General features: G+C 37.9%; 2 protein-coding genes across 3 annotated transcripts in view; one reads left to right on the forward strand and one right to left on the reverse strand.

Moving 5' to 3' along the window:
- Positions 1–4851: 4851 nt before the first annotated feature.
- Positions 4852–16692, reverse strand: LOC145488103 (uncharacterized). The gene is made up of 6 exons (XM_081466887.1): positions 16618–16692; positions 11436–11702; positions 8878–9150; positions 7625–7996; positions 6534–6742; positions 4852–6167 (listed from the first exon to the last, which is right to left on the reverse strand). Exons 1-6 carry the CDS (start codon positions 16685–16687, stop codon positions 5850–5852), a joined length of 1509 nt encoding a protein of 502 aa, XP_081323013.1. The 5' UTR covers positions 16688–16692; the 3' UTR covers positions 4852–5849.
- Positions 16693–16989: 297 nt separating this feature from the next.
- LOC145488067 (uncharacterized) overlaps positions 16990–20865 on the forward strand; it is a 30730-nt gene continuing 26854 nt past the window's right edge. The window contains exons 1-2 of one of the 2 annotated variants that reach the window (XM_081466842.1): positions 16990–17344; positions 18066–18147. In XM_081466842.1, coding sequence (XP_081322968.1) covers positions 18115–18147 — 33 coding nt within the window. In that variant the 5' untranslated portion in view covers positions 16990–17344; positions 18066–18114. Of the gene's footprint in view, positions 17345–17905; positions 17985–18065; positions 18148–20865 lie in introns of those variants that run through there. The other variant, XM_081466841.1, reaches the window with a different exon arrangement.

Genomic DNA, 20865 nt, shown 5'->3' on the forward strand with positions numbered 1-20865 from the left:
ACCAATCAGCATGGGTAATCTTGGGTAATGGGTAGTGCCCACAATGATAATAATTATTATTGATTTACTGCCAACAAATAAATTTGGGTAGTCTTTACCACCACTCAATCAATATCAGTAAACTTATGGCAAACTTAGAAGTCATGTATCAATAATAGTAATCTTGACCACAAAAGTCGAGCAGAAATATTTACCACCAACCAACTATTGAGGTTAACCTTTACCACCACCCGATCAGTAAGGATACATGCAATCTTGAACACATACATACACATACATACATATCTTAACACCAGCCAATCAACAAGGGTAATACAAGTATTTACCACAAACAGATGATTGAGTGTAATCTTTACCACCAACCGATCAACAAAAGTAATCTTCACAACCAACCGATCAATAACAGTAACTTTACCACCAACTAATCAATAAAGGTATCTTTTACCACCTCCGATCAAAAAAGGTTATCTTTACCACCAACTGATCAATAAAGGTAAGCTTTACCACCAGCTGATCAATGAAGGTAGTCTTTACCACCAACCAGTCAATAAAGGTAATCTGTTAATACCTACCCATCAATAAAGGTAATCTTTACCACCAACCGATCAATAAGGGTAATCTTTACTTCCAACTGATCAATAAGGGTAACTTTACCACCAACCAACCAATAAAGGTAATCTATACCACCAACCGATCAATAAAGGTAGTCTTTACCACCAACCAGTCAATAAAGGTAATCTTTTAATCCCTACCCATCAATAAGGGTAATCTTTACCACCAACTGATCAACAAGGGTAATCTTCACAACTAACCGATCAATAAGAGTAACTTTACCACCAATCCATTAATAAAGGTAATCTTCATCACCAACCAATCAAATCTATACCACCAACTGAACAATCAGGGTAATCTTTACCACCAACATCAATAAGGGTAATTTTACCACCAATCAATCAATACAAGTATTCTTCATCACCAACCGATCAATAAAGGTAATCTATACCACCAACTGAGCAATAAAGGTAATATTTCATCCCTACCCATCAATAAAGGTAATCTTTACTACAAACCCATCAATACGGGTAATCTTTACCACCAACTGATCAATAAGGGTAATCTTTACAACCAACTGAGTAAAGAGTAACTTTACCACCAACCAATCAATAAAGGTATTCTTCATCACCAACCGATCAATAAAGGTAATCTATACCACCAACCGATCAATAAAGGTAATCATCCCTACCCATCAATAAAGGTAATCTTTACCACCAACTGATCAATAAAGGAAATCTATACCACCAACCGATCAATAAGGGTAATCTTTACCACCAACCGATCAATAAGGGTAATCTTTATCACCAGCCAATCAATAAGGGTAATCTTTACCACCAGCCAATCAATAAGGGTAATCTTTACCACCAACCGATCAATAAGGGTAATTTTTACCACCAGCCAATCAATAAGCGTAATCTTTATCACAAACATACCAATCAGTAAGGGTAATCTTTACCAACTGATTAATAAGGGTAATCTTTATCACTAACCAATCAATAAGGGTAATCTTTACCACCAACTGACCAATAAGCGTAATCTTTATCACCAATATACCAATCAATAAGGGTACTCTTTACCACCAACTGATTAATAAGGGTAAACTTCATCAGCAACTGATCAATAAGGGTAATCTTCACCACTAACTGATCAATAAAGGTAAGTTTACCACCACCCAATCTAAAGAGGTACTCTACTACCAACCAATCAATAAGGGTAACTTAACCACATCACCAACTGATCGATAAGGGTAATCTTTACCTCCAACCGAGCAATAAAGGTAGCTTTGCCACTACCCGATCAAAAAAGGTACTGTACCACCAACCAGGGTAACTTTACCACCAACCAATCAATAAGGCTAATCGTTGCCACCACCAGATCAATAAAGGTGATCTTGGCCACCAATTTATTGATCAATTAAAATAATCTTTACCACCAACCGATCAATAAAGGTAATCTTTACCACCAACCAATCAATAACAGTAATCTTCACAACTAACTGATCAATAAGGGTAATCTTCACCACCAACCAATCAATAGGCATAATATTTATTACCAACCAATCAATAGGCATAATCTTTATCACCAACTGATGCACCACAAAACTACAAAAAGGGTAATCTTTACCACCAAACGATCAAGAAGGGTAACTGTACTACCACCTGATCAATAAGGGTAACCTTTACCACCAACCAATCAATAAAGGTAATCTTTACCACCAATAAATCTCTGAGGGTAATCTTTACCACCAAAATATCTATAAGGGTAATGTTTATGACCAACCAATCAATAAGGGTAATCTTTGCCACCAACTGATCTATCAGGATACTCTTTACCAGCAACCAATCAATAAAAATAATTTTTATAATTAGCTGATCAATAAGGGTAATCTTTACCACCAACCGATCAATAAGTGTAATATTTATTACCCACTGATCAATAAGGATAATCTTTATCACCAACTGATTGATAAGGGTAATTTTTACCACCAGCCAATCAATAAGGGTAATCTTTACCACCAACTGATCCATAAGGGTAATCTTTACCACCAACCGATCAATAAGGATAATGTTTGCCACCAACCGATCAATAAGATACTGTTTGTAGAATCCGTAGAATGAACTCACAACTACTCAACGCAACACATGTTTAATCAACATGGCAACCTGTGAAAGCACGAGGTCCCAGCATGTGTTGCTAGCAAAAAAACATGCACAACAAATGCATATATGGGCGCAACCGTAAACCTCACTTCCTGGTACAGTCGAGTGAACTAATTAACAAAGATAATCATGTCTGCAAGCATTGTTCCCTCCTTAAGCCTTATTTGATGGTAACATAAACTATTACTTAACAGTTTGACTGAAAGATTTGATAGTGCATAACACAGTCTCTGAAGTGCATAAATGTAATAACCATCTCTTAGACTGCCCTGATAAAGTCAAACATATTAGTCTAAGGGTCCAATCGATCAGGTGGCCTAACAACTCTCCCTGAACATGTTGGTAATGGAGCTGTTTGACAGCGGAAAGGCTAGTGCATTGGAGCTTGAGCGACGGCACTCGGGAGCTGAGATGGGTCAGTCATTTCTTCTGTGTCTTGACCAGGGGTCTGGTGCAAAACGGGGACCCGTAAATCTGGACCCGTTCTGGACCCCCTTCAGGGTTATTTCTAATTAATCGATTACGATTAACCGGGTTACCGAAAAATCGTGAGTGGCCGCTATTTTCGGCAGTTCATTAAACTTAAACCGGGTTAACGGTTACCATGGAAATGAATTGAAGAACAATAGATTTTTTAACTGAGTTAGATTCATTTTAAACTACCTTTCTGCGTGGTCTAACCCAGGTTAGTGGTCTCTTATCATTGCCGTGGCTTTTTCGTGAAATGTGTCAATCATCACGCCTGTATGTGAGATGTTCACTGTGGCACAAACAAATGCAAAACCTTCTACTGAACATGGCGAGTGGTAACAACAGTTCGAAACAGTTGTATTACTAGAGTGGATTTCTAGTTTTTTCCAAATATGTGTCGGCTATACCTTATTAGTCAAGTTTGCAGGGAACCTTCACATCTGAACCATGGCCTGAACATCAAGCGCTCACTCACCTTAGGAGAAATTTTAATTGACCTTCGCGAAGAATACGAGAGTACGTCAAAGGGAAGGCAGTTCGTTAAAATGGCAAGAAATGCAGATGAATGAATGAATTCATGAACAATGTTAAGTGAAGTGCACTTTTCAAACGTAACGGTCGTAGACCAAGAGCGTTTCCCAGTACCTAGATGCACATTCCACACTTCTTTCTCGATAAAGATGCTCGGAAGCGAGTGCTTCTTTTTGTCACAAATGAAAGAATATGCAAAGTTCTTAGAAAGGACTCGATGCTCATTCAGAGGTGCTCTCTATAAAAGCCTGGGTATAAAAATCATGCATGGTAAGATTCCAGTCAAATTCGAGGACGCTTCATTTGATGGCGATGGAGAACACTCTGACGTCAACACAAAATCAACATCATGTTCGAAAGAACTGCCTTGGAAATTCGTGTATGGTGCGCATGAGAAGGAATAGAGACTGCCTTAGCCGTGAATGCAAACGGAAACTGAAGGACACGAAAACAAAGACAAAGAAACAAGAAAATAAAAGACTGTGGTTCTCAAAGTCTGTCGTTTTGTTGTTTTATCCACGTCATGACGTCAGTTGAGTTCACCCACTTCATAACTTATTTCAATGCAGCCACTCATAAAATATAACCCTGTTGTTTCATCATAACCAACCTTTAACCGAGTTAAGTTATTTGGGAATTTTAACCAGGTTTCTAAAAAATAAACTCAGTTAACTACGGCCGCAGCCATCACATTATTCACAACGCTGCGTGAATTCATTATTTCTTCAAACTTTGCTAACTAATTAAATAGACTTCATCTTGCTATGTTCTGAGTTAAGTTTCCGGAAATAAAAATAGGGGCTCCAGATGGGGGTCCAGATGGGGGTCCAGAAGGGGTCCAGAAGGGGTCCAGATGGGGTCCAGTTGGAGGTCCAGATTGAGGGGTCCACAGTTTGTACCGACCCCATGAGTGGCTTTTAAAAATGGTCTCTGTTACTTTCGTTATATGGTAAAATAAGCTTAAATGAACAGAAAATTGAGGCTTAAAGAAAAATGTCAGAAACGTAAGCATGTATTTGTGCACGATGCAGTCGTTCCTTCAAGTGGCTGTTCCTTCCAGAGCTCAATTCACGATCGAGTGATCGAGCGAAACTGAAAACCGGGTACTGAAATAATTCATCAGAGGCTACCAATATTTGATAAAACTTCCTTTATTTGAGCTCAGTGAAACTATTATCTTTAACGTTTTTGCATTACTAACCTCGAAGGGTTGATACAGACCAGTTTGTTGTTTTCTTGGTCCTCTCTGGGTGTCTGTTCAACCAGCTGATTGAACTTCTGCTCGCTTACGATATAGCAAATCTCTTACGTGGAGGCCCGCAAAAAACTTGAGCTCGAAATTTGGTAGCTCACAGAAATTATCTTCCTCATCTCCGGAAGAATTATTAGATTTTTCCATATTGTAGGAGAAAAAAATAAGAATTATGTTTCAAAAAGGGGTAAATTCGATGAGACAATTGCCGAGATAAAGTACAAGTAAACAAACTGACGTCAGCGTGCAACCCACGGGCAAATGGATCGCGCGTATGAGCCAATCAGAACGCACGCTTTGCTAAGGCTATGTTATCAAAACTGATATTACCGTGAATCCTCGAATTAGCGCCCGGGGCGCTTATTTCAAATTTAGAAGAAGACAGGGGGCGCTTATTTAATTTTTCCCAAATCGTGGCCTAACGTGATCATTTTTTTAATACATCATCTGCGCGTTAGCAACAACATAAGCTGTTTATCGACATAAAAAGCTGATCCTAAATTTTAAATTAACGTTTTCAACGTGCTCACTTAATGTGTTTACAAACTGAAACAATGTACAAATCTAATACTACGTCACGTAGTATGAGATCCTTTGTTGTCTCATTAATCGTCCACAAAATGGGAGGAGGGGAGGGGGGCGTTTATTTTAAATTTCGGCCGATAGGAGGGACGCTTATTCGAGGTTGGAAGGGGGTGCTAATTCGAGGATTTACGGTAACTTGACCAGAATCGTTAAGGATCAATTTCTGCACTCAAATCTGAATGCATGGTTATTGGTTACACGTGACCGAGAACAATGGTGGTTCTTACCAGTTCCTGGAGCTTATTTGAGAAGTTCATGGATAAATGAGTTCATGTTTGTTTTGATCCTGTAGTAGACTAGAATGCAGTTTCGTTTTCTTCTGGAAGAACGCATCCTTCTTTACATGCAACTTTTATTTGAAATTCTTTGTTTGACTGGTTGTCATTTTTGTCGTCTTTTTCGAGCATTTGCTTTTCGAGGCTGTCTGTATTCCCTTGCACATCTGCTTGTTGTTCTTGAGCAGTTTCCTCAGCGGGATCAGCCACGCTTAAAAGAGGTTGTGATGAATTGTCAATTGATGTAGCATAGTCGGTGGTATTTTCTGGAGCTGGACTTGCCTTGGTTATTCCTTTATCACTGGTGTCAAGTGCGGCGTTCTCCAACAGATAAACCGCCTGCGATTAAAAATGGAAATAGTGGAAAAGTATAATGTTAATACCACTGCGAAAAGAAAAAACAGACTGTGTTGTTAAGGGTTGAATAAGTAAAGTCAAATTACACGGAAGAAAAGGTGAAAATTTTAAAAAAAGAAAACAACTTATAGACAACATATTAAGTTTCTGTTCATGTTCATGATCATGTGCTAGTCATCGTTTATCTATTCATGAATGTCTCTTATCCTGTTCTCTCTGCAAAAAATGCCCCGAAAGCAAGGTTTCCTGTTGAAGTGTAAAGCTGAAGGTCTTTATAGACCTTGCAAATGTTCACACCCACATTTGGATCCAGACTCATGCTTTAAATTGTGTGTAAAATATGTTTACCTCGGGATTCATGGTTACGTCATTGCCAGGTTGCTGTACCTCCATTTCTAGCTCAGTCTCTTTTTTCTTCTGGGCTTTCTGTCTTTTCTGTTCACCCTGATACTTTCCACAGTGATGACGGATCAACAGTTTAACAATAAACAGCAACACCAGAAGAGCGGCCCCACTACAACCGAGTACAAGAGCGAGCGGGAATGCCTTCGGCTCCGCTAAATATACATAAATACTAAATTCGATAAGATGGCCACAGTTTAGACTACAAGTAGTCCCTCTTTCGCTTAGTCCGTCGTGCGTGACGTGAAAGAAAATCACGAGAAAAATATGGCCACGCAAAATCCCCGGGGCGAGAGGCGAGAAGTGCTTTGCCCCGAAGATTTCGCGTGGCTAATTTTTCTCGTGATTTTCTTTCATGTCATGCACAACAGACTAAGCGAAAGAGAGACTACTTGTTGTCTAGTCAGAGTTCATAACCATTGAGCTATATCGGAGTATTCCATTAAATAATTTCTTTCGGGCGTGATTGTTCTAAACACGTCACATGGCTGAATATGCTCCAGCTTTGAAAACTGGAGAGTAATATTTGAAGGGTAATAAACACAATAGTCTCTATTTGGCACGAAAATATGCTCGGATATTTGCCCTTGGACATTATCTGTTAACTTTCCTCAAAGTTCACAGTTTTCCGAGAGAGTAGCTCGTGAAAAACTGTTTGCTTCTGGAAACAGATAACGTCTGTGGACAAATGTCCGAGCTTATTTTCCCCAAATGGAGACTTTTCCTACAAGAAAAAGATCTCATCGATCACCCCCGCTATGGAGCTGGTAAGCACCTTTTAAGAACGTGTACCTGCAATCTGGAGGTAACTCGCACTTCATGATCTCACTTCGTTTATCGCATTTAGGTTTTGAGGCCACAAATCTAGTTTCCCTATCACCCCCCAGCACCCCCTCTCCCCCAACCCTGCACGGACGCACACATGACCTGTCGTAAGCATCTGCTTTAAATGCCAGCGTATCAATTTACCTAGATATCCTAAATGACCTACATTCATCCCCATTGAACAAAAAAGTGCCGAGGATAGTTAGACTTACCTTCAGAAGTGCTTTTTCCTGGACATAAGGTAGTTCTGGCTTCATACTTGTCGTGGCCTCCAAGTGGCACATTATTTATGGAAGGGTAAAAGTAGATCAATTCCTTTTCTGCGCCTGTGCAGCTAAGAATATAAACATCTCCATCTACGTTAGACCGCAGAGTCGTAGAACACTCAAGAAACTTCATGAACTGCAATGTATCTTGCGGAGTATACTGAACTGATATTCTTGCATTTTTCTTGCTATCTTTTTCATTGACTCTGATGTAATTTCTGAAACGGTCTCTTAGGACCACCATGAAAGTAAACGCTCCTTTTCTAGTGTTATCTTTTTCCACATCCTCGACAGAACTTTTTATGGCATCAATTGGATCTAAAATGCAAAATTATAATTGATTAGTGTCTGACGCTTTCGATGCTGATGAGACTTTATTTCATCATTGGCGATCCCTAAGGACCTTCTAGTTAGCACAGGTGATCGAATAAATGCTGTGTAAAAGAGGATTTATGATACCAGTCTATGAATGTTAGAAAATTATCCCAACTTAAACGAACCTTTAGGTGATTGCAATATGAAAGAATTTTCAAATATCACGAATACTGTAGATCCTCAATGACCGAGCTTTCATACGATTAGTCATTTATTATGTGATTGAGAAAAGTTACGAACATCCCCATATAAATTTGCACCATTAATTAATGATAAATATAACTGATCTCAGCCAATCACAATGAAGAAATTTTCACAGTCCTGTTTGCTTTCTACACTTTGTGTATGAGCAGTAGTTGTCAGTATTTCTCTTAAATTATTCTTCACGGGTCGGGGTGGGGGGAGTCAGTTTCTTCTTTGTTCTTGCTGTACAGGTAGGTTTTGGCAATTGCCTACCTCTCCCACCCCTTTAAAAATATAAAGGAACAATGTAGCATGTGAACAAAACGAAATGTATGACAAGGATGACAAATAAAGTTCAAGGGGCGGATGAAAGATGGCCCATGCTGAGCTAATCTTAAAACATGACTTTGAAAGCCCCTCCTGGCAAAGAATTTGCGACTCCGAGTAAGAGACCCACCAGGGACCACCCTAAGAGAAAGAAAGGTTTGATGTAAATAGCAGGTTTCCTACATTGTATTTGAGCCTTCCACCCGTCATAGGATGATATGTGCCATCAAAAACAGTAACCAATCAGAATCACGCTTGCTCCACCCAGCATCTTTTAGGATTCGTTATGCTTCAACACCACTACTGTCACTTACACTGAATAAGAATCTTCCTGTCAGCCCACTGAACCAGTCTATTGCTCAAAGTCAAGCCAACTCGGAGTCGAGTGCTGGGTGGAAATTCAGGCACATAGCAAGAGACAATGGAATCCTTACAGATCCCCTGCTGGGTCTTTTTTGTTCCATTGGCTGTCTGAAATCTCACGTAATATTCCATCCATTCTTTGCAAGAGATACCGCTGACAGTCAAAAAGATATTTTGGGCTGGTGAGACAACTGATGGAGTAATGTTTGATACTTTGAAGGGCTCTGGAAAAGAAACGTTAAAATATATCTGCAAATTGTAATGAAATAGCTCACAATTTACTAAGCTTGTCATATGTCATTCACAGACACTTAATTTAGTCAAAAGATCTAACAGCTTCTAAGGGCCCAGAGGAAACAATTGTTTAGGTCTTTGTGCATGGAAATCAGACGAAACTTAAAGGATATGACACTGACGATCAGCTGGTAAGTAATTTTGAGACCTCTTTTCAGGGACCTGATTATAGTTCTTAAATCAAAGGCTCCTATGAGCCAACCTGATAGGTAGGAAAGGCACAAAGGAATGCCTCGAAGCTGTCCGATAGAGTGTATAGGAGAATCTTTGTTTACAATATTTGCCTCATTACCATAAGCGATACAGTTTCTGACAGAGCTACAAAAAGATTAATACTGAATATTGAAAGGGCACAACACAATTAACTGTCCCAAGGAATTTGAGCATGATGCATTGAATACTTTTTGTGCGATGAGGGTTTAAAAGCTAAAAATTTTACAAAGAATGTATGAGCTCATTAGTGCTTTTGCCACACAGAAATTTTGATGTTTTTGAAAGCCACTTCTCCTCGAATATTACACCCAAAGAGCCAAAAATTTCACCACTTACTAAGTTTCACAAGCTCTTTAAGTTGTTGTAGTAAAATTGTGTCTAGCATGATGCCTTCTGTGCGCAAAGTGGTATGTTAATGAAGAAAAATGTAAACAATGACGCCAGCAAAGATTTGCCTATACAAGATCACCGCATAAGAGGTAAGAAGTACAAAATTTGTGCTCAGTTGTGCACAATAGGTAACTCAAAAGAAATTTCCACAGATCTAGCTCTCAGAATCACGTGTGTACTAAATTCCATTTCATGTTACAATGAACCTTTCATGTTGACACTGAAAATTAGGGCAGATATAATAATAATAATAATAATAATAATAATAATAATAATAATAATAACTTTATTTAAGTGTCAAATGTATTTAGCACTATTAAATGTGTTAACTGGGGGACACTGTAAATAAATAAACAAATATTTCAAATATAACATAAACTATTCAGAATCCCAACTGGTAGGAGGCTGACCAGTTGGCTATTTACACAACGCGGTCGAGGAGTTGAACTCGGGGCAAGTGGCCGCAACTGAGAACAAATCCAGATAGCAGTAGGGTGGAGGATTTGAAGCAGAAACCTCCAGATTTCAAATCCAGCACCCTAAACCACTCGGCCACGCCACCTCCACTGATAGGCACATGGTTGAAATAACAGAGGACTTCTTTATATAATTAAGACGCAAGCAAATTAGTTGACATTGCAACAAGTATAAGCCTGAAATGATGTATCTGTATAAAAAGATATAATACTGAATTTATCACATGGATGTTAATTAAGTTGCATTAATTTCATCTAGCTGTAGCTAATTTATTTCTATGCTGATGTAATTCAATGTTGCTGTTTTAATAAAATCTTTAGTTGATAAAACATCAGATTGTAGTGAAGTAAAAATAGGATTACAGCCGAGTAGATTGAACAACAAACACAACAACAAAAGAGCATCTAGTAATTAAAGCAATTGAGTAAATCAAGTGAAATGGTTTCAGTACTTAGTCATCACCTAGTTTCAGTTCAAGCCTTCAAAAGATTTCAGTTTAGTTACAAATTCCGCAAACACCTCAACCAAAAGATAGGAAACATACATTAGATTAGTAGGATAAAAGCGTAAGAATTGGTGAGTGTTCCGTCGAATATTGAAACGATCTTAACTCTTACAAATGTGACTCCAATTTCAGACTGCATTCAAAGACAGCAATAACAGTATTTATACAAGTAAATATTTATTCGAACAATTTCTGTCCCTAGCGCTAACATAACAAAATGTATCTTTCGAATATTTTTGACCAAGGAAAACACGGCAATCTATGGTGATGATAAAAAGTGATTGCAACTCCTCTTGAGGATAATTTAAAAACATCCGGATCATGTTGAATCAGACAATTTCCGACTAAAAATGCATCTTTACTTAAATCTAACGTCACTTGATTTGTTTGTGTTTATTGCCGCGCGTGCAGCCGCTAAACTATAAGAGGCCACTGTAAAACTGTAAAACCGTCTTCTATCAAGAGTTGCATAAGCTCATTTCAAAGCCAGCCACCTGCACATTTAAGGTGAAATGTAGTTATTGTGACAATACGCGTTATTGTAGGTTGTTTTACAAAGTCTTCCTATTTGGTTTTATATTATATAAACAAATGAATCTTGGCTAAACTATAACAACTATTTATACCCACCATGAAAGTAGAGAGGCTTTTTTGCCTTGAACAGCTTGCCATCGACATTAAGATGAACAGACACTCTGTCGACATTTCTCATCGGAGGCGTGTCACAAAAGATAAAATCATCTTCAATTCTGGCCGGCACGGAGATGTCTTTGAATCGACATTGAATTTTTCTGTTTGATGTCACATTCAGTTCTCCGTTGGTTTTGAGTGTCAGGGTTGTGGTTGCTCTTATAGGAACAACCGCTGGCTGGAACGCTTGTATTTCTAACTGGGAAGCTGGAAAGTGATACAACAGCTTTAGCATGAATTTACAAGGGAAATTAATACATTTCAATATATATAAAAAAATGAAATAAAACTAAATAAAATAAAGTGGTCCAGAGAACTTTATTCAGTAAAAATATGAAAATTATACCAATATTATATTTATTGAAAGAAAATGGGAAGAAATCCTCGCCTGCCCTAAATATCTTTTTTTAACTACTTTATATACTGCGTTATTCTGTAATTGTGCAAAATCTGCAAAAGTGTAAATAACAAATTATATATACCTAAATAAAATCAGTTTCTGAGGGTACTTAAGCAATCTGCAGATTGCATACAAAAGGTGGGCTTCTTTGAATTGGGTGAGAGGTACAGAACAGTCAAGTCAAATGTACTTTGAAGATTGAGAGCAGTCCAACAACATGATTTATAAAAACCTATGAGAACCGCGTAGTTTTTTACTTGGTGCATCAACGTATGTACAGTAGGTGTTGTCGCTTTAACTCAACCATGGGCCCGTCAAATCTCTAGGATTTTGATTGGTTGATTTAAGTTAATCTCAGTGCGCTTTGTCACGCAATCTCAACTTATCAACAATAGTGTAGATGGGACAACGCACATAGGAGTGTTGTGAAATAAAATGTGTGTTACAAAAATCGTTATTACATCTTGCCAAAAAAAAGACATTTCAGTTTTTAAAAGAATCGCTTCTGGAAGGTGAAGACAAATTGCAACTTATTTATACTGTGGACTACAAAACAATCTCTGCATGCATCTCTCGGCTTATGGCTTTGCATAGGAAACGCATGATATCTATTAGCCTGCGAGCAGTCTCTCATAGTTTGGGCCGAGGACTCGAGTGGCAAGACGATCGTAAACTCGCTCACGCGCCAAAGCGAAAAGTCAGATAGCAGCACTTGAGTGCGAAACGCAAACATTAGAGCCTTCTCACATGCTAGATATCTATATTAGGCCTACTCGGGGACCTTAAGTCACCTAAAGTAAACTTAAGTCGCCTTAAGTCACCTTAAGTCGCCTTAAGTCGCCCTGAGTCACCTTAAGTTGCTGTTGGTTACGCTATGTTAAAAAGGCTTCAACACACTCAAATTGCCCCTGTAGAAGGTTATTAGACTTATAACTGTCATGTTAGGGTAAACTCCACTCGAACCCTATGGAGGAGGAGGCACGATGGCCCAATGGTTGGTGCAATGGACCCCTATCGGGGATCATTGCATTGTGTTCATATTCTCATAGTGCCTCTCCTCACCCAGATGTATAAATGGGTACTGGTTACTTAACAGGGGTGGCAGGGCACAGCAGAGGTAACCTCAATAGGTGCGCTTTTAATTTTTCTTTTTTAACGCTCATTCCCGATGCACTGGAGCCATCTAAAACTACCCTTAAAGGGCCCTAGTCAGCCACACCTTTGTTTTTGTTCACATACAAGAGTTTGGCTTTTATGTTTTATTTGGAGCATGTCAAAGCAAAGAAAAACACCATGAAGCTACTAAAGATATTAGGGACATACTTTCAGGAAAACAACTTACAGTAAAGCAACAAGACTTTGCCTCACCATGCAATATCAATAATTTCAATGGCATCGAAAATAGAAGAGGCTGACTAAGGTCCTTTAAGAAGCTCAGAGGACAATACTGTATTATGCCTTAAAGCCGTGGCTCCCTTATACATAAAAAACCTAATATTATAATAGTCCTGAACCTGTCTAGCCCCCATGTTAGCAGGAACAATTTCTACATGTAGACAATACTTAAATAGGAAATGACAATCTGATTTACACTCTCTCACAGATGGCTTTTTATTTCTATTAAGTTTCAATTTTTTCTCTTGTATTTCATTGTAAAAGAGTTAATAAAAAAGATGACACTGTGTGTTATCATCAGGAAATACATTAAATATGGAAAGATATAACAAATGACTATTGTCTATACTGCAATAATTTCATTTAAGCTTATTAGTTTTTGTACGATATTACTAAATCAAATCTTCCAAAGACCTACACTGTATAATTAATAAAAAACAACAGTGAGAGGTGTTCCAGATCATCAAGATGAAAAGGAAAAAGATTAAAAGAAAAAGATATTTCTGGGTTAAGGCTCAATTCTTTCTAGTCAGTTTTACACTGAGCAGTAAAAATATGGTCATCCAAAGTCAATTGAACTGAACCGAATCTACAATTTAAATACTTTACTTACCCAGTGTAAAAGAGTGACAAAAGTGGGCCATTTCTCTAGCAAAAATCATTATTTGCATTTTTACTTCCACATTCGACCAACTGTAAACGTTAGAATTTCATAATTGGACGAACCAACTTGCAGCATAATGTTTATCTATCCTTTTCGTACATTTGATGAAGTCAGGTATTCACATCATCTTATACACTTTACGTGGACGTGTTACTGTTACTATCGAAAGCTAAGGTACAGAAAATTCTCTGTGATCAACTCTCAGTAAACATGGCCACTAGGTCAATGTTTGGACCATGTGACTTAGTTTGGCCCCGTGACTAAAGTTGTCACGCGAGCTACTCGCGCTCACGAGTGTATGATTACTCTGACAGGAGTTTACAGAAAAAAGAAAGAAAACAAATTGCTAAACTAAGACTCTCCGAAATTTGAATACTGTAATTTATTGTTGCATGATTAGAAATCATCTGAACACTTAGCAAGAGAACTCGAATTTTCATGGCACAGGCCAATGTCTCGTCTCTTTGAAGCATGGAAACCAGTAAGTGGCGCAGGGGTTACCGGGAGAATCAAAATGGCGGAGACCAGTGTGTCTGGTATTGTATATCAATTTCTAGTTTCGTTGTGAAAACGTCGTTCTGGGCATTTTTAATGTGTCAGGTGGAAACTAATGAAAGCTTGGAAGGTCTATTTCCTGGTGGTCTGATCAACCTTGGTAAATATGTTGTAAAAAGATTCGATTCACTGTATAAACTGCCAGGGTCATCAAAGTTTTCTGAAGCCTGGACTCACAAGTAGTTGGTGAAATTTTACAGGAAGTGTTCTTACGAAGGAACTTAGCATGCGGTACTCATTATGGTATTGGAATATTTTGTCTGACTGAGCAGGAGAGCAACAAATTGATTGGGTCCTTGAAAAAGACTGAAATTGACAGTTGAGATGCCAAAATTGACAGTGGAGATAAAAAATTATATGGCAGATAAGTCTACCAAGATAACCATTTTTATAATTCGGGAAGCATTGTAAAACAAATGCATGTAAATGAGCTAAATTAAGTTTAATTTCCCTGTTGTTTGAATAATTTATCGCAAATATACAAACATTTCAAATTAAATCAAGATATCTTAAATTTAAAATTCTTGTCACTCTGAATATATTTTTATTAGTTTTGTTTGATTTTTCTATTGTGATGTCTTCACTAATATTCATGCTACCTTGGTGGTGTTTATTGTTATTATTACTATTCTTATAGTGGTAACTCTTCATTGTTGTGGTAATTCTTTCTTTAATAGTATTTTTTTAACGGTTTGAAATCTGGCCCGGGTTGTTCAAAAGCCGGTTAGTGCTAACCCAGGTAATATATTTTTTTGTATAGAAATATCTTCCACAGCTTATGGTTGTGTAGTTTTAAGATGAATCAAACTCAAAACTGAAAGACAAACATAAACAGAAAACTGGACCGAAAAGTTCCAAAACTGAAAATAATCAAAATTCCCTCTAATCCTGGGTTAGTTTAATCAGGCTTTGAACAACCCGGCCCTGGATATTTGAGACTGTGGTAACTTAATTATGTACCAGTATTGGTACAATATTGGTTTATTGCAAGAGATATATGGAGAGACTGTTGCTAAGTTTAAATTTATATCACTCGAGTGAAATAAAGTCTCCTCAAGTCGTCTAAAATCGCCTTAAGTCACCTAAAATCGCCTTAAATCGCCTAGCTAAAGTCGCAATGTTTTTTTCTGCCAATTTGGCTTAAGTCACCTAAAGTCGCCTTAAATCGCCCAAAGTTGCCTTAAGTTACGGCTACTTAAGGTCCCAGTGTAGACATTATATTCGCGAGAATGGTCACCTCACAAATTTATCTCACAAATGCACAGCATGATCATTCGTAAACCAAAGGCCAACCCTGGTGCAAATTCTACCGAATGTAGCCAAGATTATTGGCAGCGGCCGTGCGCTCCACTTCTTCTTATTTCTGAGACCCCTCTCTTTCGTTTGGGAATGAAAGTGGTGGGTAGTTGTAAACAATGTTGCAAAGAACACTCAGGGCTACAGATTCCATCAATAAAATACGAAATTCTTGAAGTGTATTGATCAATCTACCTCTCAAAATCTTGAATTAGTTTTTGACAATGCACATCTCTGGATCAACATGAAACTATACCAGGGATTTGATTACTATTTCGAGTTTTTCACGGTCCCTGAATATGAGAAAGAACCAAGAATATTCTCAACTAGCTGTCATTACAGGTCCGTTCAAAACTTGCTTTACAGCACTGAGAAACTATGGATTATAAATCCATGAGTATAGCGAAAAGGGTTCACGGACTGAATATTTTGAAGTCTTTGCATTTTACACTGCTAGCGTTAGACAAGTCATTTGAACTGAACTTTCTTCTTCAACACTGCCATTTTCTGCAACAAAGTCTTTGAAGCTTTCAACGGGTTCTGATTGTTTGTGACTGAGGCACTTAACACGTAGTTCTTCTTATGGTTAATAACTTTCGGCTGGGATCATTCACTATCGTCTACCACTCAGCTAGCGCGTTAATGAAACTAATCACTGAAAAAAGTATGTGACGGAGCTATTATCCATGAAGTTTCTCTTTTAAGTAACTGAGGAGAAGACATTTTCAAAGTTCTTACCATTGGTTGTAAGGTTGCTCTTCAGGTTTCTCTGAGATTACATGGCATCAAGTCTACAAACGAAACAAGCTCACCTTTAGTGGAGTGGCACAGCATCATCGCTCCAAGAAGAAACAATGGAATTTCTCCCGCACTTATCATCATTGCCCCTTGTATTAACCGTGAATGGCAATCACCTAAAAAATAATTCACGCAGTCACTGAGAGTAAACGTTAAACCACTTCTGAACTATACAAGTCATAATGACAGACTGAAATAAGCACACCAAAAACATTCTTACCTTTAGATGAAAGCAGCAGTGCGTATCGATTGCTAACTCAACCGCTGCAATAACCCAGTACAAACTTCTAGATTGAAACTGAACAACTTCTGAATTTCAAAATGCTTCAAATCCTCACAAGAAATGGTTTCGATTTTCACAAACAATTTTCATTGTAATTTCCTCATTCATCACCTGGCAACAGACAATAAAATGCCATTAATTGTCCTTGCTTTAAGTCTGACTTTTGGCCCCTTCTAAGCCCAAATAACAATACAAGATATGATAAATATCTTAAGAATACATAGCACTGTCAGCTTCGCACTAGGCTAAGTCACAACTAACAATACAAGATATGGTAAATATCTTAATTAAGTAAGTCTGCGTGGCACGTACTGGAATGGTTCCGATCGCAAGATTATAATTACTTGCCATCACGCAGATAGAGTGGTTTTCAGTTGAGTGTCGAAAGTAATTAGACAATTACATTGGTTTTGGTTTTGATTTTACTACAGTTCAAGATTAGCTGAGAAGTCTAATTGGTAAGTAATTGGTTTTGGTTTTGGTTTTAGGACACTCAATTGAAAACCGCTCTATATACTGAACTGATTGTTACATACTAGATTAAGTCTTACTGACAGGCTTCATCGCTGTTTTGAGGCCTGTAGAGCCCTTTTTGGCAGAAACTAATAAACAGAATCTCACATTTACAAAGTGTGCCTCAGATGTACTCTAAGTTATCCAAACTGGCTCTTTCTTTTGAGACGCGCTCTCTGTCCTCTTTTAAGCAAACTGATGAAGATCACACATATTAAAACTTTTCCTGCAATCAAATGCAGTGGATTATATTCTTAGACCTTCTGAACTCATCAGCATTATAAACTGGTTGTAATTTGGAGAATGCCGTTATCCGCTACCTGAGTGGAGAAAAATGGCACTGGAACATAAATAGAATTTCGTGATGCCTTGAGGGAAGGGGCCAAAAGTCAGACGTCAAGCAAAAACAGTTAATGGCTCTGTTTTTAACTGTTTCCAGGTGATGAATAAGGAAATTTCACTGGAAAACCAGTTCACTTCCTGATTACCTTACACATGTTCAGATTGTCCATCAGTTGTTTCTACATTGGCACTACAGTAAAAACAGACTATAAAAAGTAACCACTGACAGCATTCAACTGTCAGGTAAAAGCACATTTTACACTGAAAGCGTATATCCGTATCATTGTAGTTTTCATCATGCCAGTTGTTCTTTATAATTTACAGATCGTGCTCATTCTCAGTTGATGTATTCGGGCTGCGAGGTGCGTTGAGGATGGCTGCTCGGATTCAAGCACTAGTATTCTTGGTTAGTGGTTGTATCACATTAAGTACCTTATTCCGCCGAAAACATTTTCCATAGTTTCTACAAATGTAATACAAATCAACTTCAAGAAAACTACAAAGTTCTCAATGCATTCATGGAATTGCTAAGGGAATTTGTCCTTTAGTGAGTGCTATTTTTATATATTTTTATTGCTTGCTACATGTAAAAATATTTCACAACATATTTGGTCAGAGGAATTCGCTGATTGACAAAAACACTTCAGGGTCAGAGGTACTGAAGGAAACCCTTAGTTGTGATTTCTATAGAAAGTACGGTGTTTAGAGTTTTGAACAACTGAAGGAATCAAACTGAGTTATAAGATGACGATGCTGTCTTCCGTTTGGGCGTGCAGGTCAAACGATTGGCCGTTTTACCATTCTCGGTGTAAATGTGGTAAACCAATTTTGTCACATTAGCCGTCAGATGTTTTTTCGACTGAGTATTATTGTCAGGGACACTTGATGTGAATTGTTTATGAGAGAGCGCCCAACCATTTCAGCGCTTTGAATTTACTGAATTTCTCAGGCTCAGCTGGGTAGAAAACATTTCCTGGTGGTAGTAGATTAATATCAATAGAAAAAAACACTTCATCACAGTAGTGTTAAAATTGATATCAAGGTAGAATTTTGTTTCTGGCTACAACCTTGGATCATCCTTAATTCCATTGTCGGCGACACAGTTGGCGTGACTGATTTTAGGAGAATGTAGCACGTCAAACTGCTTACCTTTCGAAACTTTTTTAGCCGCATCTCAAACCGTTACTTTGCATTCAAGCGTTTTATCAAGTTACTGGTCTCAATTTGTATAAGTGTTCTCGCTACACCACAGGTGGAATAAAAAGCTTGTTGATTCTAGTCATAGAGGTGTGGCTTGTTATATTGGAATTTGTAAACCTCCTCGAGCACAGTCAAACAGTCTTGTGGCAGGGGTGGCAAAAGGTTTATGCATGGCACGTAATGAGAGGAAGAATTAATAGTCTGGAGTGCTTGAAAACATTTTAAATCAAATGCGTTATTCATGAATTTATGAAAAAAACTATGTTAAAGTAGTTGTAAGTGTATTTGACTCGTGATCACAACGCCCGTGCTACATGGTCCTACATTCATATGGAGTAAACATGTTCTCACTGTCAGTGTGGATCTCAGCTCAGATCTTTCATGTCAGTGTGCGTGGGATGAACTATATATTTTTTCTAATAATAAACTAACGAAACAGTTTGCAATTTCTACATACTCATGTACATGTTACTTACGTAACGACATATACAGTGCACATAACATGTTGTGCATTACAATATCATCATATCGATCAATGTCGCGTTTTTCAAAGGCCATTCGCATGCATGAATGACCCCAAGAGCAAGCAAATCTACACGCAAACAAATTATTTCTGCACATATTTTTCTTAGGGGGCTACGGACTGAACAATACTTAATTCTATAAAACTTATAACTTATTACCTTACAAAATTATAAGGTTTATAAGACATTGAAGTCTTGTTCAGTCCGTAGCCCCAAGACAAATAGGTGCAGAAATAATTTGTTTACATGTAGATTTGCTTGCTCTCAGGGTCATTCATGCATGCGAATGGCCGTTGAGAAACCTGACCTGCCCATCTTCAGTTATAAATTTCAAGGAATATTTACTGCCAATGTATTTAGTGAGCTAACCATACATACCGAAAGTAAAATGATAATTTTTACGAGTGGACCGCTGTAAGGTTTCACTTTTTCTGGTAAATTTTGCATACAGTCGGCAAGGAGGCGGAGATGACTGACGTCCACCAAAACTTAATTAGGTTTTGTCTAGACTTTTTTGTGCTGGAGGTTGTGTGTCATTGATAACCGCTGTAAAATACATGGAATCCAAAACAAAAGAACAAAAAGAAAACGTGGAAAAAACGTGCTGTTACCTGACAAACGTTTTCATTTATAGATTTCAAGGATGTAGTTAGTGAGCTAGCCGTACATACCGAAAGTAAAATGATATTTTTTACAAGTGGACCGCTGCAGGGTTTCACTTTCAGGTAAATTTTGCATATGGTCGGCAAGGAGGCGGAGATGATTGACGTCCACCAAAACTTAGGTTTTGTCTAGACTGTTTTTGCACTGAAGGTTGCGTGTGATTGATAACCGCTGCAATTTATTCATGTTATGAAGTTATTCTAGGTAACAGATATTGTACAAAACCTGTATATTAATTTGTATATTCAAATTCATTCTAGTTGTAACTGACGATGACAGAAGTTTAACTGTCGAAACCTGTATTTGAATACGAAAAGCGTTGTCTTTTTTAAAATTTATTAGTAGCCTGCTGCTGACAAGACTGAATGGCAAGAAGATAGCAATAGCAAGACTTTTTTCCTTGCATGTTCACGCCACTATTGTTTTCATTCACATTCATTAATTCTTTGCGTTTTTTTATGCCATAAAATATGCGCCTGTTTTTACAGGGTTTTTTCACACAGATTTTATGATGCTGTTTTCGTTGTAAGCTTAGTTTTTGTTATAGAATAATAGTGGTATCTTACATAACATTTACCCAATGTGTCTACATGCATATCTCAGGAGCCACTGCCCGTAAGTAGGCACCTTAAGCAACAGACGTTTTCGTTGACGACGGTGACGTGAGGACCGATAAGAAACTGGGGCTAGAACGGCTTCAGGTTGCGGTCGCGACAGCAAGTTATTTCTCGGGCTAG

The sequence above is a fragment of the Orbicella franksi genome, chromosome 5, assembly GCF_964199315.1.
Source record: "Orbicella franksi chromosome 5, jaOrbFran1.1, whole genome shotgun sequence".
Lineage (NCBI taxonomy): Eukaryota > Metazoa > Cnidaria > Anthozoa > Scleractinia > Merulinidae > Orbicella > Orbicella franksi.